Source organism: Schistocerca piceifrons, chromosome 6, assembly GCF_021461385.2.
Source record: "Schistocerca piceifrons isolate TAMUIC-IGC-003096 chromosome 6, iqSchPice1.1, whole genome shotgun sequence".
Taxonomy (NCBI): Eukaryota; Metazoa; Arthropoda; class Insecta; order Orthoptera; family Acrididae; genus Schistocerca; species Schistocerca piceifrons.
This window is the reverse complement of record NC_060143.1, coordinates 91,798,846-91,823,342: the sequence shown is the minus strand read 5'-3', so window position 1 is coordinate 91,823,342 and position 24,497 is coordinate 91,798,846. Positions and strand designations below refer to the sequence as shown.

The following is a 24,497-nucleotide window of genomic DNA, read 5'->3' as shown; positions in this document are numbered from 1 at the left end:
TGTTTTAGCAAATAAATGTTGTTTGTGTGTGCCACACACAAAAATTATATTTGACATAGCTCAGAGCACTTCACTGATAGACGGTATATTCAAGTCCTAATGTTTTTGTAAGTCCACAGTTTTGTTTAATGTATTTTGTCTACTTCCTTTTGATTGATTGAAGTGCTTTAAAATAAAGCCAAACGTGCTCAGTGTAAATAAAACTTTTGTTACAGTCGCGAAAGACGGAATATTTCTCAATACTACATACGACACCTATGTGGTACTTAAATTAAATGAGATATTGTTATACAGTAAATTTTATATGAAATTTAGGTATCTTGTCCACATTTCATTCTCAACATTGTGGCAACTAAAATCGACCATACTGAAAGTATACTCTGTGGACTTTTACCTCTGCAAACTCTTCAAAATTTCATGCAATGGTTTACTATATTTAATGCTGCATAATAACTGCGTTGAACATCGAAACAAAATTAAGTCATTTATGGGGGGAAGGTATCAGTCAAGATAATGTGTAAAAATCTAATTTTTGGGCCAAATAGTTTTTGTGGAATCGATTGATAAGAGTGTCAAAGCAGTCGGAACACGATGTGTCTGCACAGGCAAGCAGTGCAGTGACAAAATTGCGCACAGCGCGGAATGCAGGGAGCACTTCTTTGTAGCAGTGAAAGGGTTAATGCGGCCGTGGTGGCTTTACTTCATGAACTGCACCCTCCCCCCTAAACGTAAGCTCGCGAACTACGCTATACTATGGCGCTGCTTCTATTGGCGCGTGCGTCGTGTGCAACTGGCAACGCAGCAATATCCTGCGTCTGGGCGGGCATGCGCGAGCCGCCAAGATAAAAGAATTGAACTATAGTTGTTGACAGTACATTAAGCGTATTTGGTGATAGACTGCTATTCACCCACATGTAAGATGCTGAGCAGGAGATGGCACAAAGGAAAGGGTGCTCTACTGCTTAGATTGTGGTAACAGTTCTCCTTTATAGCTTATAATCCGATCTCCCTCCTTTTCCCCCAGATGCACATGGACTTACTATTATCTTATGGAACTACAGGCTTCCTGGCACAAGTAGTGGTATTGGCTAGGATGGTTGGTGGTGACTGTGGCGGGGCATGGAGATGGAAGAGTGAACTGAGACCATCAAAATAGCATTGGAATTAATACAAAAATGATTCAAATACATGCTCATAAACTAGTGCTACCGTGAAACTTAACAAATTTTAAGGGTGGAGTTGGTTGGTGTTATAGGTTTACGAAGCGTCATGGTCTTAGCATGCAAGCCAAAACCAAAATATCTCGGAAGATGCCACAACAGTACGAAGAGCATATATTATCTTTCCATCATTTTATTGTTCAACATCGAAAGAAAAGCAGTGTGGAACTAATCCAAATAGCGGATATGGACAAAACTTCTCTGACATTTGATGTGCCGAGTAACAGAACTGTTGCCATGAAAGGTGCTACAACTGTAACTATAAAAACAATTGGACATGAAAAAATCCACTACAGTGTTGTTCTTTCAATGTTGCTGGTGGTACTAAACTTAATTCGGTGATCATTTTCAAGCACAAAACAATGCCAAAATTTTCTGGAATGCCACCAGGTGTTATTGTTTACTTACATGACAAGGGTTGGATGGACAAGGTTGGTGGTATGAAATTATGGATTAACAGAGTGCTTTATTGAAGAAGAGTTCTCTTCTTGTGCTAGATCGGTTTAGTAGTCATTTGAAAAAGTTTGTGAAAGAGAAATTGAGACAGGGAAATACAGAGCTTTCCCCCTGCAGGTCTGGGGGTTAGAATAGGCCCGAGGCATCCCTACCTGTCGTAAGAGGTGACTAAAAGGAGTCTCACAGTTTCTGTAAGTTCAGGTCCCATTTTATGGTTTGATCTGCCACTTTATAAATTCTACAGAAGTGCGGGCAGTACGAGGAAGGACACCTTACCTGGTGCATGAGTTATCCATAGTGCCCTTAGATTCGGTCTCCTGAACCTCTTGTCATGGTTTTGCATCTCCACCTGCATTTCAACTAGTAGGACAAGGACACTTTCCAGGGTATGTCATCTTCTTCTGTTGTCTCCTGTCCTCTTTTGCCCCCATGACAGTATTGGAGTTCTCTGCGCCCAATATCCAGCGTGGTAGCCAGTCCGTTGTGGTGGGGCTGTCATGTACCCAAGTGGTGGTAGCCCCCTGACTACACAGGGATCTATTCCTGATTCCTGAGCTGTAAACTCCCCATGTATGTTAAGGAGTAGATGCCTGTCTTCCAGAGGCATCAGGACTCCCAGCAATGGCCATCATGCCAGGTGGCCTGTGCTGTGGCTGAGTGGCACCTGTGAGGAGAGCCCCGGATCGGAATGGGTGGCATCAGGGCGGATGACCCGCAATGAAGCAGACTAAGTCATCTCTTGGTGGTGACCATATGGCACCAGCAGTCTCTAAGAAGGGCAAGACTGAGTACAGTGCTGACAGATATGACCCTAAATCATTTCCCTCCCTCGCTACACCATGGGAGGAACATAGGCCTCCAGAAAGGAGAGAGCCTTATTCGCCTTGGTATTTAGTCTGTAACAGAATGGACGGGGACTCCCTTCTACCTATGAAGCCTCAATTTTTGCTGAACGTCTTGAGGATACGTTTGGGGAATTGACAGCGTTGTCCAAGATGAGAAATGGTGCAGTCTTGATTCAGGCAGCATCCCCAGCTCAATCCTGGGCATTACTCGCTTGTGACCGGCTGGATGATATTCCTGTTTCCATCACTCACCATAAAAGCCTCAACATGCTCCAGGGGATTATTTTCCGTCACGACCTTCTCTTGCAGTCTGACGATGAGCTCCATGCCAATCTAGAATGGCTGGGGTGTTCATTTCATCCGGCGCATTTACAGGGGACCCAAAGACAACAGAGTTGCTACCGGTGCCTTCATCTTGACCTTTGAGGATGATTCATTGCCTGAAAAGGTCGGGGTGATGGTTTACCACTGTGACATTAAACCATACATGCCTCTCCCTATGTGGTGATTAAGTGCTGGAAATTTGGGCACATGTCTTCCCACGGCACTTGCAACGCCACATGTCGAGACTGCGGATGTCTACTGCATTCAGATACTCTCTGTGCGCCTCCTCCCACTTTTTGTACCAGCTGCGGAGAGCAGCACTCTCCCTGCTGCACAGTACTCCAAAAGGATCGTAAAATCATAGAGTACAAGACCCTGGACCAGTTGACTTACCAAGAGGCTAACCGTAAATTTGAACGATTACGCTCCGTTCGGTTGACGTCCACATATGCTGCAGCTACATTACCATCGATATCACAAGTACCAGTTGTACCACACTCTGTGCCATGAACAGTGAGCCTCTGGGCCTCCAGAATACATCTGCCTCCTTGGTTGTAGGGGGGAAATCTCCTTCTGTAGCTCTCAAAGTACCTACTTTGGGAGCAAGTCCCCCCAAACATAGGGGACATCAGTCCTCTCCCCCCAGTCGTATAAGCAACAGCCCCCTCCAGCTCCTCTTGTGTGGAAGGGGTCCCTTGGGACCCTCTCTCCAAAGGGCTCCACTAATGCCACAGCGTATACTAGCCAGTGGCTAAAGGAGCCAAAAACTGCTGAAGGAAGAGCTTCACAGTCTTCCTCCTTGCCTGAAGCTACTTCAGAGAAATCCTCCCTGCAAGCGCCTAAAGAGAATTGAGAGGGTAAGCAAACAAAGAAGTCTGCTAAGATAAGGAACCCTCCGGTGGCCCCAAAACTCCACACCAATTCTGCACCTGCGGATGAGGTGGAGATCTCAGCATCCCCTGAGGACCTGGGCCTCACTGATGCCTCATCCACAACAGGAATGGATACAAATACTCAGTTGGTGGCAGCTGGTGACCCTGAGGAGTAACCTGCCTCCTTGCATGCTCCGTGCCTTCCCAGCCTCACAATAACGTCATCCTCCAGTGGAATTGCTGCGGTTTTTTTCCACCACCTGGCTGAGCTATGGATTTACACCTGCTTTCTGCATTGCCCTCCAGGAAACCTGGTTCCCGGCAATGTGGATCCCTACCCTTTGCGGCTATAGGGGATATTACAAGAACAGTAACGACTATAATAGTGTGTCTCATGGAGTTGGTGTCTATTTCCTGAACTCGGTATGCAGTGAACCTGTGCCCCTTCAAATCCCTCTTGAAGCTGTGACTGTCAGGATATGGGCAACACAGGAAATAACTATCTGGAATGTATGTATTCCTCCAGATGGTGCAGTACCCTTGAATGCATGGGCTGCACTGATTCATAAACTCCCTGAGCCTTTCCTACTTTTGGGAGAGTTGAACACCCATAACTCCTTGTGGGGTGGCACTGTGCTTACTGGCTGAGGTAGAGACGTCAAAACTTTACTGTCTCAACTCGACCTCAAGGCACTTACTCGGCCATTGAGTTATCCCTCTGCAGCCCATGACCTCTCCCAAGTGTCCACTGGACAGCTCACTTACCCATCTTCCTGTCACTCCCCTAGCACCATTCCCCCGGACGTCTACCAAGATGGGAAAACAAAACAGACTGGAAAGCTTTCACCTGTGCTGTCACCCTTGAATCTCCCCCACATGTGGTAGTTGAGCAGGTCACTAGAATGATCATTTCTGCAGTGGAAAACACAATCACTTGTTCTTTAGGCAGCCCCCGGCGAAAATCTGTACCTTGGCAGATGCTGGAAATTGCTGAGGTCATTAAAGAGTGTCAGCGAGCTCTGCAGCAACATAACTGGCACCCTTCCCTAGAGCACCTGATAGCTTTTAAATGGCTCCGTGCTTGCGTTCACCAGCTTATAAAAAGATGGAAACAGGTGTGTTGGGAGAGGTACGTCTCGACCATTGGGTGCCATATGTCACCTTCCCAAGTCTGGACGAAGATCAGATGTGTTTGTGGGTACCAGACCCCGACAAGTGTTACTGGCATTTACATCAATGGTATGTTATCTACTGATGCAAACACAATTGCCAAGCACTTTGCTGAGCACTATGCTCTTGCCTCCGCATCAAAGAATTATCCCCCAGCATTTCACACCCTCAAACGACCAATGGAAAGGAAAGCTCTCTCATTCACTGAACATCACAGTGAACCCTATAATGCTCCATTTACAGAGTGGGAGCTCCTCAGCGGCCTTGCACATTGCCCCGACACAGCTCCTGGGCCAGATCAGATCCACAGTCAGATGATCAAACATCTCTCATCGGACTACAAGTGACATCTCCTCGTCATCTTTAACTGGATCTGGTGCAATGGCTTCTTTCCATCGCAATGACAGGAGAGTACCATCATTCCAGTGCTCAAACCCAGTAAAAACCTGTTTGATGTGGGTAGCTATCGGCCCATCAGCCTCACCAATGTTCATTGTTAGCTTTTAGAACATATGGTAAGTCGGCGGTTGTGTTGGGCCCTGGAGTCATGTGCCCTACTGGCTCCATGCCAGGGTGGTTTCTGCCAGGGTCGCTCTGTCATTGATAATCTAGTTTCCCTCAAGTCTGCCATCCGAGCAGCCTTTTCCAGACAGCAACACCTGGTTGCCGTCCTTTTTGATTTACAAAAAGCTTAAGACACAACCTGACGACATCATATCCTTGCCACATTATATGAGTGGGGTCTCCAGGGCCTGCTCCCTATTTTTATCCAAAATTTCCTATCACTCCGTACTTTCTGTGTCCAAGTTGGTACCTCCCATAGTTTCCCCCATATCCAGGAGAATGGGGTGCCGCAGGGCTCTGTATTAAGTGTATCTCTATTTTTAGTGGCCATTAACAGTCTAGCAGCAGCTGTAGGGCTGTCGGTCTCACCTTCTCTGTATACAGATGACTTTTGCATTTCGTACTGCATCTCCAGTACTGGTGTTGCCAAGTGGCACCTACAGGGAGCCATCCACAAGGCGCAGTCATGGGCTCTAGCCCACAGCTTCCAGTTTTCAACTGTGAAGTTGTGTGTCATGCTCTTCTGTCTGCATCATACCAATCAACCAGAACCAAAATTTTATCTTAATGATGATCCACTCACTGTAGTGGAGACATATCGATTCTTAGGACTAGTTTTTGACGCCCAATTGACGTGGCTTCCTCATCTTCCTCAGCTGAAGTGGAAGTGTTGGCAGCACCTCAATGCCCTCCACTGCCTGAGCAACACCAACTGGGGTGCAGATCGCTCTACGCTGCTGCAGCTCTACAGAGCCCTTGTTCAATACCGCCTTGACTATGAGAGTCCGGTTTATGGTTTGGCAGCATCCTCAGCATTGTGTTTACTCGACCCAGAGCACCACTGTGGTGTTAGACTGGCAACAGGAGCTTTTAGGACGAGTCTGGTGACCAGCATCCTGGTGCAGGCCGGAGTCCCTCCATTGAAGGTCAGGTGTGCACAACTGCTCGCCAGTTACGTTGCACACTTTCATAGATCTCCTGAGCATCTGAATTGCCGTCTCCTTTTCTCATCCACAGCGGTTCATCTCCCGCGTTGGAGGCCCAGGTCAGGGCTTAAGATTGTGGTTCGCATCCGATCTCTTCTGTCTGAATTGGAGTTCTTGCCTTTACCACCTAAAATTGAGGTCCATTCAAGTACATCTCTACATCTACATCTGCATACATACTCCGTAATCCACCATACGGTGCGTGGTGGGGGGTACCTCGTACCGCAACTAGCACCTTCTCTCCCTGTTCCACTCCCAAACAGAACGAGGGAAAAATGACTGCCTATATGCCTCTGTATGAGCCCTCCATGGTGTACACCTAGGCTGAAGTTTCGCCTGGACCTTTCACATGGTCCTAAGGACTCAGTTAACCCCTCAGCTCTCTGCTGTCACTTCCTCTTGATTCTTGACATGTACCGGGACCATGAAGTGGTTTACACTGTGAGGCATTTCATATAGCAATCACTGGTATGTGCAGGTCAAGAGCCAAGGCCTGCAAGAGGGTGTTACTGCTGAAATAAAGTGGGACCAAGTGAAGTGACACAGTGTTGCGCACACCGGATTTATATTTGAATGAACAGGAAAGTTACTGCATTTATTTGCCATCAGTTCGCTACTTCCCATTATGGAAGCTAATATTGGCCTGCTGTTCATGGCATCAATGGGCTATTAAACACTAAACTTTCTTTTTAATTAAATTGGCTAATTTTTACTTTTATTAATTGTCTGGAAGGTAATAGCATCTGAATATGAAGTTGTATAGAATATAGACAGAGAAACAGACAAATAGTTGGGTTCCCTTGAAACTATTGTCTGCAAGAGCCATTAGAAAAATACAAACCAAGTACTTACTTAAGGCTTACATATTTATTAAAAAAAGACAGTCAATCATAGCCTGGAAATTAATATTAGCTTTGGGAATGTGGATTTTATATGTAAAATCAAGGAAAGGTAACCAATCACCTATAGCTGATTGATGTGTGGTGCATAGAAACACACAACAGAAGACAGTATTTATATTAGATTTCAACACACAGTCAGGCATACAACCATGCAGAAACCCAAATGCAAACACCTGTGGCCATGGCGATACTGACTGTGGTTTATCAGTAGCAGTTTCCTGGGCAGATGGAAGTGGGGTGGACATAGGGAAGGGCATATGAGGTAAAGAGGGGATAGTGGGTTAGTGTGGAAGTGGGTCTTTCCACCAATGACTCAGCAGCTGCACAGCAAGTCGAAAGAAGTTCCAAGGATAGAGCATATAAGAGGTAGGGAGAGGGGAGGAGAAGCGGGAAGTGACGAACAAGGAGAGGGGGGGGGGGAGAGAGAGAGAGAGAGAGAGAGAGAGAGAGAGAGAGAGAGAGAGAGAGAGAGAGAGGGGGGGGGGGGGGGCACATCATGGTTGGGGGTAGTGGAGGAAGAAGGCTGCGCGTGATGTCGATGGGGAAGGAGTGGTGTGGACAGAAAAAAGAAACCCATGGCTTTTTTTAATAGGGTTCTGTAATTAATTGTAAAATTGGAACCCCTATAGGACCACTTTGTAGTCTGTCTATCTGATTGTTAAGCCCCTTTTTCTCAGAAATGGGTAGATGTATCGAGCTGAAATTTATGTTACATACTAAGGTCTATGGTCCCTTAGCGGAGTGGAAATTTTAAGCGTGTAAGTCAATAAAATCAAAAGAGATGGTCATTTATGTCACAAACTTGTGTTTCAATACTCCCAAACTCATTCATCAGAACCTATAGGGTACTTCCCATTGACCTACAATCATGAAATTTGATGAGAAGCAAAGATTCGTAGTACAAGCAAAGGAAAAAATTCTAAACATAGTTAATTTGTAATTACATCACATTAAAAAAAATATCTTTTTGTCATTTGTTGCCTGTCTGTCTGTTGAGACTCCTTTTTCTCAGGAATTGGTAGAGGTATCAAGTTGAACTTTATATCAACTACTGAGGTCTACAGTCGCTTTGTAGAGAATATAATTTAAGCTTCTTAGTTAATGGAATCAAAAGATACAGCCGTATATGTTACATATTTTGATACAAACTCACTCCATCAAAGCCTACATATCACCTATGTAATAGTGTAGGTACATGACGGACCTGGTGGTCTAGCAGGAAAGCACATGCGTGTAAACTGAGAAGTCACACAATTGAGTCTCGGCCAGGTCACAGATTTTTCAGTCTTTGTATTAACCTAGCCTTCACCTCTCAATGATAAGAATGATTTGAGGAGTCACCACAAACAACACATGGTTCAGCTTCCACTTTAAATGGTGGGTCCCCTTTCCCCAGTTGGATAATGGAGGTAAATTAGGAACACTAAAGTTGTTGTTGGTGTCCAATAGAATGACTTCCATCACACCAATGAGCCAAACAAAATTATTATTATTGTTATTGTTATCTACATATCAAGTTTGCGTGGAGCCCTCAGAGTGCAAGTCCTACTCGTGCTGCTTTTTTGTTTCTTGAGCTCGAAGTTTGAGCCCTTTTTTATATATATTTTCTATAAGAAACCTCTGTTTAAAATTTCATTCAGACTGAAAATGGTCAGGTTTGACACACTGGTCCACTTGATGTGGAGTGTCCCCATAACAACCCAGAGTAACAATTCCATTTAAACAACAGTAGAGAAAATATTCTCACGTTTAAGAAACGCATATGTTTTTAACCTAAATTGAATGCCAGCAAGTAAGAGATGAAATAGATTTACTGCAAAAATCCAGTAACTGAGAATGTCATTACCCTTTATTTAGGGAAACAATAGTTGACAGTATGTAAAAAGATGAGGGATAGTGGAAATCCTTGGGTAACACAAGAGGTATTGAATTTAATTGGCGAAAGGAGAAAATAAAAAAAAAAGCAGTAAATGAAGCAGGCAAAAAGGAATACAAACGTCTCAAAAATGAGATCGACAGGAAGTGCAAAATGGCTAAGCAGGGATGGCTAGAGGACATATGTAAGGGTGTAGAAGCGTTTATCACTAGGAGTAAGATAGATACTGCCTACAGGAAAATTAAAGAGGCCTTTGGAGAAAAGAGAACCACCTGTACGAATATCAAGAGCTCAGATGGGAAACCGGTTCTAAGCAAAGAAGGGAGAGTAGAAAGGTGAATGGAGTATATAGAGGGTCTATGCAAGGGCGATATACTTAAGGGCGATATACTTAAGGGCGATATTATGGAAATGGAAGAGGATGTAGATGAAGATGAGATGGGAGATATGATACTGCGTGAAGAATTTGACAGAGCATTGAAAGACCTAAGTCAAAACAAGGCCCCAGGAGTAAACAAGATGCCATTAGAATACTGATTGCCTTGGGAGAGCCAGCCATGACAAACTCTTCCATCTGGTGAGCAAGATGTATGAGACAGGCGAAATACCCTCAGACTTCAAGAAGAATACATTAATTCCAATTCCAAAGAAAGCAGGTGCAGACAGGTGTGAAAATTACCAAACTATCAGTTTAATTAGTCACAGTTGCAAAATATTAACAATTCTTTACAGACGAATAGAAAAACTGGTAGAAGCTGACCTCGGGGAAGATCAGTTTGGATTCCGTAGAAATACAGGAAAACATGAGACGATACAGACCCTACAACTTACCTTAGAGAATAGATTAAGGAAAGACAGACCTACATTTTTAGCATTTGTAGACTTAGAGAAAGCTTTTGACAAAATTGATTGAAATACTCTCTTTCAAATTCTGAAGGTGGCTATTTACAGTTTGTACAGAAACTAGATGGCAGTTGTAAGAGTTGAGGGGCATGAAAGGGAAACAGTGATTGAGAAGGGAGTAAGACAGGGTTGTAGCCTATCCCTGATGATATTCAATCTGTATTGAGCAGTAAAGGAGTCAAAAGAAAATTTTTAAGTTGGAATTAAAATCCAGGGAGAAGAAATATAAACCTTGAGGTTTGCCGATGACATTGTAATTCTTTCAGAGACAACAAAGGACTGGAAGAGCAGTTGAACGGAATGAACAATGTCTTGAAAGGCGGATATAAGATGAACATCCACAAAAGCAAAACGAGGATAATGGAATGTAGTCGAATTAAATCAGGTGATGGTGAGGGAATTACACTTATGCTCATAATTTAAGGATAATGCTGATACGTGGTGAAACAATGCTCTGGTGGGCGGTTTGTGGGTTTAAATCACCTCGGGGTATGACCATGCGGTGCACAGTGGCTCTGGCAGCAGTCCACATACACAGAGGTTTGTTGGTGCATGTCAGAGTACGGTGCAGCAAGTAAGTGTGCAGAGGTTTTCAGACATGCTAATGGTGACTGTGTTGTTTTCAGACGTGCTAATGGTGACTGTGTGTTGAAAATGGCTTAAAGAACACATATTGTTGATGTTATGAGGGGTAGAATACTAGGGTGACTGGAGGTTGGTCAAACACTGCAGGTCATAGCACGGGCCCTCCGTGTGCCACAAAGTGTGACCACAGGATTATGGCAACAATTCCAGCAGACAGGAAACATGTCCAGGCGCTACAGTACAGGACGTCCACAGTGTACAACACCATAAGAAGACTGATATCTCACCATCAGTGCCCGCAGACGGCCAGGGAGTACTGCAGGTAGCCTTGCTCGGGACCTTACCACAGCCACTGGAACATTTGTCTCCAGACACACAGTCTACAGGCGACTGAACAGACATGGTTTATTCGCCTGGAGACCTGCAAAGTGCATTCCACTGACCCCTGATCACAGGAGAGCCCATGAAGCGTGGTGTGCCCATGAAACCTGGTGTCAAGAACACAGTACATGGTCATTGGAACAGTGGTCCCAGGATATGTTCACGGACTAGTCCAGGTATAGTCTGAACAGTGATTCTCACTGGGTTTTCATCTGGCATGAACCAGGAACCAGATACCAACCCCTTAATGTCCTTGAAAGGGACCTATATGGAGGTCGTGGTTTGATGGTATGGGGTGGGATTATGATTGGTGCATGTACACCCTACATGTCTTTGACAGAGGAACTGTAACACATCAGGTGTATCAGGGCGTCATTTTGCACCAGTATGTCCGCCTTTTCAGGGGTGCAGTGAGTCCCATTTTCCCCCTGATGGACGAATGGACGATAAAGCACGGCCCCACCGATCTGCCATCATGGAGAAGTACCTTGAAACAGAAGATATTAGGCGAATGGAGTGGCCTGCCTATTCCCCAGACCTAAACCCCATTGAGCACGTCTGGGATGCTCTCGGTTGACATATCGCTGCATGTCTTCAAACCCCTAAGACACTTCAGGAGCTCCGACAGGCACTGGTGCAAGAATGGGAGGCTATACCCCAGCAGCCAACCCATTGTGCGACCTTTGTACGTGTGCATGGTGATCATATCCCATATTGCTGTCAGGGTTCATGCACAGCAAACAGTGGCATTTTGTAGCACATGTGTTTTGGGACAGTTTTCTCAACTTATCACCAATACTGTGGACTTACAGATCTGTGTCGTGTGTGTTCCCTATGTGCCTATGCTATTAGCACCAGTTTTGTGTAGTGCCATGTTGTGTGGCACCACATTCTGCAATTATCCTTAATTTATGAAAATGAGTGTAGATTAGGAAATTAGACATTTAAAATAGTAGATGAGTTTTGATATTTGGGCAGCAAAATAACTGATAGTGGTAGAAGTAGAGAGGATATAAAATGTAGACTGGCAAATGACAAGGAAAGCATTTATGAAGAAGTGAAATTTGTTAACATCGAGTATAGATTTAAGTGTCAGGAAGTCTTTTGTGAAAGTATTTGTATGGAGTGTAGCCATGTATGGAAGAGAAACATGGATGATAAACAGTGTAGGTAAGAAGAGAATAGAATAGAAGCTTTTGAAATGTGGCGGTACAGAGGAATGCTAAAGATTAGATGGGTAGATCATGTAACTAATGAAGAGGTGCTAAATAGAATTGGGGAGAAGAGGAATTTGTGGCACAACTTGACTAGAAGAATGGATCAGTAGGTTGTACATGATATGAGGCATCAAGGGATCACCAGTTTAGTATTAGGAAGCATGGAGGATAAAAATTGTAGAGGGAGACCAAGAGATGAATACACTAAGCAGATTCAGAAGGATGTAGGGTGCAGTAGTTACTCAGGGATGAAGAGGCTTGCACAGGATAGAGTAGCATGAAGAGCTGCATCAAACCAGTCTTTGGACTGCAGACTGCCACAACAACAACAACTACTACTACTACTACAACAGTAGTTGGCAGCCCTGAGAGTGGTACAAGACTGTTGCATTGTAGAGAGAAAGACATTGGAAGAATGTTCCTCATTTTAGGACGTGATGAGTAGTAGTCAAAATCATGTCAGAAAACATGTTTCAGTTATTCCAGCTCATGTATTGAGTGACGGAGGGAGGGTCTCTCCTTTGTGGTTGGTCAGTAAATTCCCTTGAGGTGTTAGATGTTTTATGAAGATAAGATATGGAAAATCTCTTTTTTGACGAATTGGGAAGGATGGATTCAGCAAGACCTGCAACATATTGGATGAGAAACTATTTGTCATTGTATACATGATGTCTACTGATGGCTAGGCTGTACATAGGACTCTTTAGTGTGGTATCATGGTATCGGTGGCATATGTCAAAGTGCAAATATTGGTGACTAACAGGTCTAATTTAAACAGAGGTTTTGGTAGAGTAATGGAGTGATTAGTGAGATGGAAGTTACCATCTGTAATCCAATGAACCGGGTTGAACCATATATATCTTGTGTACAAGTTTAGATAGTGTTTCATCATTAGATCACTGATGCCAGTTCTGTAGAGATTCTGTCAGTGGAGCACTCACAGTAACCAGCCATGATGTGGTGTGTTGGGTTGCTGGGCTGGGGATCTAAATAATATGTAGAAAGTGCGAATGTGTAGGATGATGGGAATAAAGAAGGAAACAGACTTGGAAGATAGCTTTTAGGAATTTGAGAAGAAATTGGAGGTCATCCTGGTCTTTTGAACAGGATGATTGAAGCAGAGCTTGTAGGCAAACTTTCCCAACAGCTGACTGGAAGCCTCTTTATGAAAACAATTATGGAGCCTTTGTCTCCAGGGAAGATGATGATTTGCAGAGGATCACAGGTACTTAGAGGTGCAAACTGAGTGAGGCAGGGCTCGTTGTAGGCATTGGTCTAAGTCTGTTCTCTTGGGAAAATATTTAGAAAATGTTTCCATTATGCGAACAAGCCAAATAAAAGTGGATCTTCAACAGTTACGCCATAATTGAATTTTATATAGGGTTAAAATTGATCTCTGGAAAGAACCGACTCATCTATGGGACTGAGAGTTCTTTTGAGGACACATGTGTTCAGGGTCTGTGTGGCTCCCATAAAGTGAGTCTGGGTCTGCAGCAGATCATCAAGCTAGGGTTTGGCAACTCTGAGAGGTCAATGCAGAGGTTTAATGTGATGCTGTGCTTCTTGGTGGATACTGCTATTTGAAGAAGAGAGTATGAGATTGGAATGTAAGGCACCTTTTTAAAGTGGCATTTTGTGTGTCGGCATAGTTATTAGAGAATGAGGTTTTCAGTTGGAGAGGAATTTGGGTTCGTAGAAAAGAGGTATTTTTCAGAGGGAGTGGAGGTAGTTAACAGGTATCTGTGCCATAGTGATAAGATTTTGAAGAACTAATTTAGTGTATGCTCTGGGATATGCGAGGGCAGTACAAACACACACAGCAAATTGAATCATAATGCATTCATCTTAACACAGGTATAAAATCTAAGCAATTCGATGTCTGGTGTGTGGTTGACCTGTGGAAGAGAAGAATTTAGATCCAGTGTTAAAGGGATCAAAAACACCAAAAAAGAGAGAACAAAAAGGAAGTAGCTGATAGTCTAATTCTGATCTACAGTGTGATTGCTTTGGCCCAGTTATATGTCATAGTATCAGCAGTCTTATTCTTTGGTGGAAGATCACAGTTAAGGCCAATATTCAGTACCACAGAAATAGTTTCTGCTGCCTCATTTGTGGTGTGTGAGGTAACTGTTTCTTTTTATGTTTAGTGTGATCATTTACTTCTCTGTTTATAATCAGAACACCTTGAATGGCATTTTTTCCTGATGCATGTATGTTGGAAAGCCTGAATTATGTGGAAAGAAGTGTCCAAAATGTTAAGTGCTGTATTACTAAGTAATGCTGTGTTTTTCCAACATGACAGTTGCTAGATGCACCATTATGGTATAGGAAGAAATCTTTAGAAAGATATTTGTAAGCTGTCTCACAGAGGGGTGGATAGAAGAAGGTTCAGTGTACAAGGATTATATGTTCAGGTTTGATACTTAAGCAGTTTTTTGTGACACCTTGGCACTTTTAATATGTCACCAAAACTAATTACATCAGACAAATTTTAGCATTTGTGTTGGATATGGTTTCAGATTTATTCTTCTGTTGACAACAAACTTATCAATATTATACAGTGATCATTATTTGTCATGCTCTGAGCTACAGTAGTGCAGCTCTATGTGTGCTTTCTCTTTTCCTGTCTAAACAATAAATGAGCAGAAACACGCTGTCCATGGTCTGTGATCCACAATTTTCCCTATGTTTGCTCCTCCCTCGCACCACTATTTGTGGCCACTGAGATGCACCATGATTCAGATGAGGGAACACATGGGGTTTGCCCTAAAATACATGAGAAATTAAGTTTTAAATGCAAGTGCTGCACATTGACTCTCATTAGTAATGGAGAATCAAACAGTGGAAAGTCCACGTTGGAACAGCAACAAATATTGAAGGGATAGATTGCTACTCACAGTGAAAATGACATGTTGAGTTTTGAGTTGCAGACAGGCACAACGAAAAGACTATTGCACGTTAAGCTTTTGGCAAAGTATTCAGCAGAAAAGAAAAACACTCACGCATGCACGAAAGCAAGCACACTGCACACACATACAACTGCTATCTCTGGCTGCTCATGCCAGACTCAACATGCCATCTTCATGATGAGTAGCAATCTATCCTTTCCATAATTATTAATAATGGAGAGTTAGATTTCTTTACCTCCATACTGGCTTTGAGTGTAGAGAGAAAGAGAGAGAGAGAGAGAGACCCTTCTGTAGTTTGTCTTCCAAATCTTCTCATGTTGCGTGCTTTTGTTTATTATATGGTTTAAAGCTCTGCCCAAAAGATATCTTTGCGTCATCTCTCTGGTTTTCTTGTTGTGATCAACTAATGGTGTGCCTTCTTAGTTGTTGATTCCATTTTTCTGTACTGTATTTCAGCAGCTGACCTATTCCTGTTCAGGAGCTGTGAGCTGGTTATGGTGAAGATAGCTATAACACATAACAACATAGCTCACAGCAACTGTCATGTTGCAGATGAAATTACCATCATATTGATATGTTCCTCTTGTAGGTGTAATGGTCCATCACAAATGGCATCATTTAGTGTTGACGGTATGTTCATTTAAAGTTTTGTCATGCCCTCTCTTTTAGTTGGTGAATAGTCTGCTTTTACTTTTTAATTTTATTTTATTTACTTTATTTACAATGTAAGGAAAAGATAGATTGCTACTTAACATAAACATGACGTGTTAAGTTGCAGACAGGCACAGTTAAAAGACACTTACACATTAGCTTCCAGATACAATCTTCATCAGAAAAAGAAAAAAACACACACACATTTGGTCACACAAACAAGCACACCTCAAACACACATGACCATCAACCCTGGCAGCACTTAACATGTTATCATAATGGTAAGTAGCAATCTATCTTTTCCTTACATTTTAAATAAATAAAATAAAAGAAGCAGGCTACTGTCCCAACTGATAGGATACGACAAAATGTTATATGAACACAACATCAACACTAAATGATGCCATTTGTGATGAACTATTGCACCTACAAGAAGTAGCGAATGATAAGATTGAGACTTTATCTGCAACATGACAGGTGCTGTGAGCTGTGTTTTTTACTTCTGGCTTCTAATTCACTTTCATGGATTACACTGATTCCATTATTTTATCCAGCTTTCAGAATGAGTTAAAAGTATATTTTTAGTCACCAGTGCAGCAGCTCTTATTATTTTTTTACAGGACTCTGTAGAAACATATGATGGGCAAAATCCACTTGAATTACTGTCAGCAGTGTTTCCACCGTCTGCACCGTGCTCTCATCGGGTAAGCAGCAGTTTATTATCACAAAATAAATGTATTTAGAATTGAGAATTTGATTGTGAATGCAATGTATTAAAGTGAGCTGTAAATATTGACAGAACATGCAGGTAAAGTCTGATTTAATAGCATCACTTCTGAAGATAAATCACAAAATCTTTGTTGTCACTAACTGGTGATAGCAGATCCCAAATATTATCTAGAGCTTTTCACTGTCCAGTGGAGTGTGTGCTGTTTTGAAACTTTTGTGGCAGATAAAAACAATGTACTGGATTGGGACTCAAACCCAGAACCTTCTTCTTTGCCCCACTCTCTCAGCCTTACTTCTGCCAGTACCACTCTTCTACTTTCTGAACTTCATAGAAGTTCTCCTGCACAACTTGTGGGACTAACACTCATTGAAGAAAGGATATTGCAGAGAAATGGCATAGCCAAAGCCTATGGGATTGTTTCCAGAATGCATTTGTCACTCTTTAGTAGACTATGTTTTGAAACTTCCTGGCAAGGGTCCAGGTTCGAGGCCTACTCCAACACACAGTTTTAATCTGCTAGAAGTTTTCATTAGTGGAGTTTGACAGTTACTGAGTTTATTTTTACAGCTGTGATATTGTGCATTCACTATTTTATTGCTTCTTAGCATGTGAAATAAACTGAAAAAGTCAAAATGCATGAGAAACATAATGCAAGCTCATAAATGCATCACCTAGAATGTGAGGTCCCCCGTTCTCTTGGAATACAAATATTATGCTTTTGTGCATGGCAGTGCCAGTACTAGAAATTGTGTATTATAAAGTATTTGCTACTGTCTGGCACAATAATTCAATAATTGGCTAGGTGTTATTTATCCTGTCCAGAAGTAGTTAATACACCAGGGTACTTAAACTGTCTGTAAAATGTTTGTGAAAATATGACAGTTTATTTTAATTGATTAAGAGGAATTAAGATTATATTACCTGTGATTCATACAGTACACAACATTGAAATTCTATGAAAATGTTACTAAAGTATCAACACATTGTTGGGCTGGCTTATAAAATTGAATGCAGCCTGATTTGATTAACAATGCACTATTTTTGCTGATTTACTTATTATATGATGTGTGTGTCTTGCAAATTAGATAATCTATATGCAGCAATCAGACACAGTGGCACCTGCCAGCAAGGCTACAGCAAGGTCGTAAAGTGTTGATTGCATATTGAATACAATCTGTTACTTTCATTTTGTTCTTTATTCTCATTCCTGCTTTTGATTTTTTGCTATTATACTTTCATATTTTTTAAGCACTCCCCTATTAGTATATTATTTATGTGCTTTTTATTTAAGCTTGAATCATACTGGACTTACGAGCTGTGTCATGGCAGATACATCCGTCAGTTCCATGAAGAACGTGAAGGAAAGAGAGTGAAACATCAAGAATTTTACCTAGGTCGATGGAATATGGCACAGTACCACAAGTTGTGTAAGTGAAACTGGGTTGTTTATTTAGCATTACCATTTTGTGTAGACACACAGATTCCAAAACAATGTATTGACTTTCATGTATATAATTCCTTTTTTTCACTCTGGTTGTAAGATTTTATTAAGATAAATCTGGGGAGTACCCAAAAATTCCTTCTTCATCTTCATCGTCATTCAGTTTGTCATTTGCTGTATGGGATCTTAGTTATGACTACCAACCAGCTTTCCACCAGGATGAACAGCCACTGCCAGACTGTGACAAAGAGCAAAGCAGATCATGCTTTGCCACAACATGCAGCTGAACATAACATGCTTGATTTCAATGGCTGCTTCACTACCTAAGCCATCTGGATCCTCCCCCTCCACCACCAGCTTTTCTGAACTGCGCAGATGAGAGATCCTTATAACACATCGTCCACTCCCGTAATTATCCCAGCCTCAGTGTACGGTAACATTCTGTCCCCACATTCTCCGCCCAATAGTTTCCACCCCCTCTTCAAGTTACCTTCTCCTCTTTTCTTCTCCCACCTTCTTTGTGCACCGCCCTCTGCCAATGCATCCACCTTTTGTTCCCTGCTTATCTTCTTTTTCACTTCATTTTCCCAACCACCGTGCCCCACAATCCCCCGACACTGTGTCTGTTGGCAGTCTAGTCCCTACACACTCTGCCAGACAGCGTTTCTCTCTCCTCCCACCTGTGCCCTGTTATCCCTTCCTCGCCTCCTTCAGAGTGCTGCTTCCATTCCGCATGACAATTGCATTCTGGTCTGAGCTGCTGGAGTGGGCAGTCATATATGGATGAAGTGTACTTGCTTGAATGAATGAGTGAGTGGTGTGTGTTTCTATTTCTTTTTCTGGTGAAGTTTGTGACCAAAGGCTTATGTGTAAGTGTCTAATTGTGCCTGTCAGCAACTTAATGTGTCATATTTACGATAAGTAGCAATCTATCTTTTTCTACATTGTTGTTAGTTTACTATTGACATTTTTTATGTCTTTTAATCTTGCCATTGTTTTCCATTAACACTAATCCATTTGTCCACTATTATTTTTCATTTCTGTATTAACCTAGATCCATTTAGTTTTTTATGCCCTATATGCTTTACCTTGCCTCTGTTGCTCCTTACCTAGTATAGTGGCTATGAATGTATTTGAAAAGCTGTCTGCTTGCTTCTGTCTCCAGTATACACTGTTTCGTTTGGTATACTTCTTCGTTTCACAGCAGTGTTAAGTTAATAGTGATCTCTTGTATATGTACTGTCCCCTTCTTCATGCATACCTGACCATAGTTTTGTCATATACCAAATACCTTTTTGCTGTTATGTTCAGTTTTTCCTCCTTTATTGACATCTTTTCCTTTTCCTTCACTGATGCCGATATCTGTTCATATTCTTAAGTTTCTTTTACATACTTGGATGTCCGCCAGGGGATTCAACATTCTTTTATGAACACATGGTTGAAGAAAAAAAGGGCTCCCAGATTGTGCAGTACAACTTCAATTTTCTTTGTGCAAGTCTAACTGTCCTCGCCAAACAAGGTTGTACTACTGTTAAGAGACTGGCCATGTATTCAGGAGGAGGATGGCTTGAATCGCTGCCCATCTGCTCTGATAGAGCTCTTCATACATCCACCCATCCAACAGAGCTTTTCCAAGGTTTCCCTCAATTAATTTAGAAAAATACTGGTATGGTTCTTGCTATAAGGCCACAGCGACTACTGGTCTCATCTTTGTCAAACTAGACCTCTAAGCATGTAAATATCTGTATATAGAAAACATGTTTATTGGTTTTAATCCATCATATGTCTAGTATCGTAGAAAATGTGATCCACTCATGATTAAAACTACTACTATTAGTACCACCACTATCTATGTACTCCCCTCAGTGGACGAATATAGACCTGATGAACCCGGGGACCTGGAGCTGAGGACTGGTGAGTGACCCAGTTCTCTATAACTGATTGTAGGGATGCTCAGTGACCAGAATTAGGCAGGACAATGAAATATTGTGTGTGTCTTAGGGAAGGGGCATCCTTCCATAATTGCCCAAATCGTGAGTGACATATAAATCTTTAGTTTAAACACAACATCTACTTCAAGATGGACTGCATGCCGATAGGATGGATGACTGTTGAACATGGTGTATACGCTCCAGGACAATTGGAAAATCTGGGAAAATGCGTGAATTTTTCTATCCGGAAAAAAGCTGAGAAAAACCCAACAGTTTTTTTTAGAATTCCAGGGATTTGTCATTGTTTTAGTTTTCAGTAAAATTTTTATAATTGTGACTGGTAAGAATGATTTTACTTTAACCCATTACTGGAGAATAATACTGCGACAATAAAACATAAATAGAGAATAATACCAAAATAAAACTTTAGTTGCAGAGAAAAAGTGTAATTTACAACAAAATACACTGCATACGTACGAGCATGTGTCGAAAGCAAAATGTGGCAAAGGCTTTAGGATAAAAACTGTGCAATACTTTGGACAACAGAGTGCTTTCAGTGAGCGTGACGTCACAGCTGTTTACATTTCTAACTGGTCTCAACAAGAATTGCAGAGTAAATTTGCTTTTAGGCAAGATCAATTACGTTACGTGTGAGAATGTGTGATGAAGTTCTTAAATCACAGAACATTTGACTTTCATTCAAAACTTAACACTTGAGGACCAGCCACTTAGAAAAACTTTGGGCACAGAAGACCAGCCATTTAAGCCATTATTTAAAATTTTACTGGCACATTTGTGTTTGATATACCTTAAAGGGTGACACACATCTAAGAAGACCAAGCTTTCAAGGTCAGTTATTCATATTTATTTTAGTTCTTTCATAGATTATAAATCATGCAATAATGATGGCAAAAAGAAAAAGTATAATATTCCTTAAAGAAAGGACGGGAGGGGGGGGGGGGGGGGGTGAGTTCTTGAGCAGTTTCGCACATAATTAGCTTTTCTATGGAAAAGTTGAACTGCTTGACAGAACATGTATCCAGCCAGACAACACATGAAATGTTCGGTGTACAGTAGTGAAATTTATAATTGTGCTTGTCAGAACAATATGTTAACAAGAATACCCAGTTGCAATAGAATCACACAGCATGCTCAGTTTTGGCAAACATATTGTAACAGGCGAAGATCTGATGTACAATATCCCAGCATCAGAGCTGAGTGAACTGTGGGAAGTAGGGGTATCAGCTTGACACAGCATCATGAAACAAGTAAACTGAGAATTGTAATAAAATAGCATCTTTAATTCTTACCTTCGACAGTCCAAGATTACCTGAATACTTTGGAGTGGGATTTACCCATTTCACAGTACAGGTCTGTGGCATGTAACCGAATTATTGCTGTGGTTCTCAAATATCTGGACATTCAATAATAGCTTATGGAGGCAAAGAAATGTGCTCAACATGTGGATCACTTGGACATGCACCTGTAGTGGCATGCACCTCATCAATTGCTGTGGTAACGTTCGTGTACCGAAGGTCGGTATATGAATATCGTAGGTGTTTACCAAAGCACAGCCCCTCATATTTGCTGTGCCATTTGCCTCTACTTCAAAAAAATAGTCACAGGTGAGCATAGTGCTGCACACTGGCGCCAGTAAGAAATTTTTATATATCATCAGTAATGGAACAAAAGGCAACAAGAAGTAAAGAAGTATCTATTGTAGTATCCCCATTAAATGGCAGAAGTGTCTCCCACCTCAACCCACCCCATCTTCTCCAATAATAGGCAAAGTGAAGCATCAAAGAAGAAATCTCTGCATACCATAGAATTATTTACTACGTTAAGTTTTTCATTTATTAATGCTTTATATAAAAGGAACGTTTCTACTGAATGCTACGACTTTTTGCAGTAAAAGTATACACTGTTTATTGTGTTTGGGGATTAATAGCATGGTTCTTTACACCAATATGTCAGTAGTTTGTCTAAAACTATTGTTTGCCATGTTGGTTCATGTGTTCTGTAGTTGATGAACTGGAAAAACAAGCTAAAGAGAAGCAACCCATTCCAACAAAGAGAATTGAGGGAGTCAACATGCCATACTTGGAAATCAATATGACGGATGGAACCATTTGTGATCTCAATCAGAAGCCAAGGACGACAAGAGTTTTGTATGTTTGTTTTGCCCATCCGAAACATGAAATTACTTCTTTGAAGGAGATTTCTACATGTGAATACGAAGTTATAGTGTTGTCACCTTTGCTGTGCAAGCACCCTGGTTATAGGTAAGTTGTGATATTAGTTCTATGTTCTGTAATTGATAAGCACTATAGATATTACAATAGGAATGTGTTATTAGAATAATGAGCACACTCTTATGCCGTAACAGTTGTGTGTCTGATGTTTACAAACTCTCCTTACTTGCAACAACTTTCATTGAGTGTGCTGTTGGGGTCATAAAATGATTCTGATCTTGAAGTAGGTTAGGTTCAGAGTGATATTCAGTTCCCTTCTCCATCACTTGCATTTCCACAGGTTCAGTCCTCTGTTTATTGCCTTATTCATAAACTTCACGTAGTATGTTGGTTCCTTTTTCCTCATGCTGTTTTTCCTTCCCCATCCCCCCACCCCTTGTAATTCATTTTTCTCTTGTTGAAACAGGAGAAAAAAATAAGAGTAAAATAGAGGGAACACAAATAGATTTATACAGCTATAGGCATTTCTTCTACCATCAGTGGCCAGGATAGAGGTGCGGCAAATGGTCAGTGTGACTGATACTGGAAAATGTACTAGCTACAAGTTTCAGGTTCTGTTGTTGAGCTGTTGGTCCACAGAGCTCTACATCCAATTTATGCAAATATTACTGCAAAACTGTGTGTTCCCTTCAGAAATACTGATTTAACATTTCTGATGGTGCTGTGAAATATGTTATCTATCCTTCATCATGAAACAAACTAATGCAGGTTACTCGCATACTTAATATTATATCCCTCCTGCGGATTCGGGGGTTAGAATAGGCCCGCGGTATTCCTGCCTGTCGTAAGAGGCGACTAAAAGGAGTCTCAAACGTTTCGGCCTTAATGTGATGGTCCCCGTTAGGGTTTGACCTCCATTTTTCCAAATTCCACAGAAGTACGAGCCTTTTGGGGAAGGACACCTTACGTGGTGCACCATCAGTCCTCTGTGCCCTAAGGCCTTGGCACTCTTGATCGTCTTGGCGTCGTCACTGCACCCTCCATCCTTCATTTTGGGCATACACACCTGATGGATTGTGTACGTAACGCCCTTAGTGCGTCACCATCTGCACCCACGATCACTATGGACTACCCATGGCACCCAAAATCCAGCACGGTAGCCAGCCCGTTGTGGTGGGGTCGTCATGTACCCTCTAGGTTGTAGCCCCCTGACAACACAGGGATCGTACTGCCGATGCCTGAGCTGACGCCTCCGCACGTAAGCCAAGGAGTCGATGCTCGTCTCTCTGGGGCATCAGGTCTCCCGGCAACGGCCATCCTGCCAGGTGGCCTTTGCTGTGGCTGGGTGGCGCCCGTGGAGAGAGCCCCTGGTCAGAGTGGGTGGCATCAGGGCGGATGCCCCGCAATGAAGCGGGTGAAGTCTCAATCTGGTGGTCGCATGACCGCCAACGTCTCTAAGCGCGGTAAGACAGAATTTAATGCTGTGACATATAACCCCAACTCGTTCCCTTCCCTAGCCACGCCATGGGAGGAAAGTAGGGCTGCGGACAGACAGGAGCCGTATTCACCGCGATACCTTGTGTGCAGCAGAACCGATGGGGATTCGTTTTTGGGAACTAAGCCTCTCTTCTTTGTTCACCATCTTGAAGATAAGTTTGGGGAAGTGGCATCTGTTTCCAAAATGAGGAGCGGGGCTATTTTGATACAAGCAGTTTCATCTGCACAGTCACGAGCGTTACTTGCCTGTGAGAAGCTCGGTGACATCCCCGTTCATGTCACTCCCCATAAGTCCTTAAATTTGGTCCAGGGGATTATTTTTCATAAAGATCTTCTGCTACAGTCTGATGATGAGCTACGGGAGAACCTGGCACGACGAGGTGTGCACTTTGTCCGTCGTGTCTTTAGGGGGCCCAAGGATAATAGGGTTGCTACCGGTGCCTTCATCCTGGCCTTTGAGGGTGACTGCTTGCCTGAGAAGGTCAAGGTCATGATCTACCGGTGCGATGTCAAGCCGTACGTCCCACCCCCTATGCGATGCTTCCAGTGCTGGAAGTTCGGACATATGTCCTCCAGATGCATTGCCAGCCCCACGTGTCGTGATTGTGGACGACCTTCACATCCTAATGCCCCATGTGCTCCGCCTCCCACCTGCGTTAACTGTGGGGAGCATCATTCTCCCTGCTCGCCAGACTGTGCAGTCTACCAAAGAGAGCGGAAGATACAAGAAATTAAGACCCTGGACCGTTTAACTTACCAAGAGGCAAGGAAGAAGCTAGACCGGCTCAACCCCATATCTATGTCGAGGAGTTATGCTGCTGCAACTCTGCTGCCACCGGTTCCTG

At 42.5% G+C, this 24,497-nt stretch overlaps 1 protein-coding gene across 1 annotated transcript in view; it reads left to right on the top strand.

Moving 5' to 3' along the window:
* LOC124803013 (endoplasmic reticulum lectin 1) overlaps positions 1–24,497 on the top strand; it is a 102,281-nt gene that overhangs the window by 16,244 nt on the left and 61,540 nt on the right. The window contains exons 3-5 of the mRNA XM_047264119.1: positions 16,482–16,565; positions 17,883–18,018; positions 21,987–22,245. Coding sequence (XP_047120075.1) covers positions 16,482–16,565; positions 17,883–18,018; positions 21,987–22,245 — 479 coding nt within the window. The remainder of the gene's footprint in view (positions 1–16,481; positions 16,566–17,882; positions 18,019–21,986; positions 22,246–24,497) is intronic.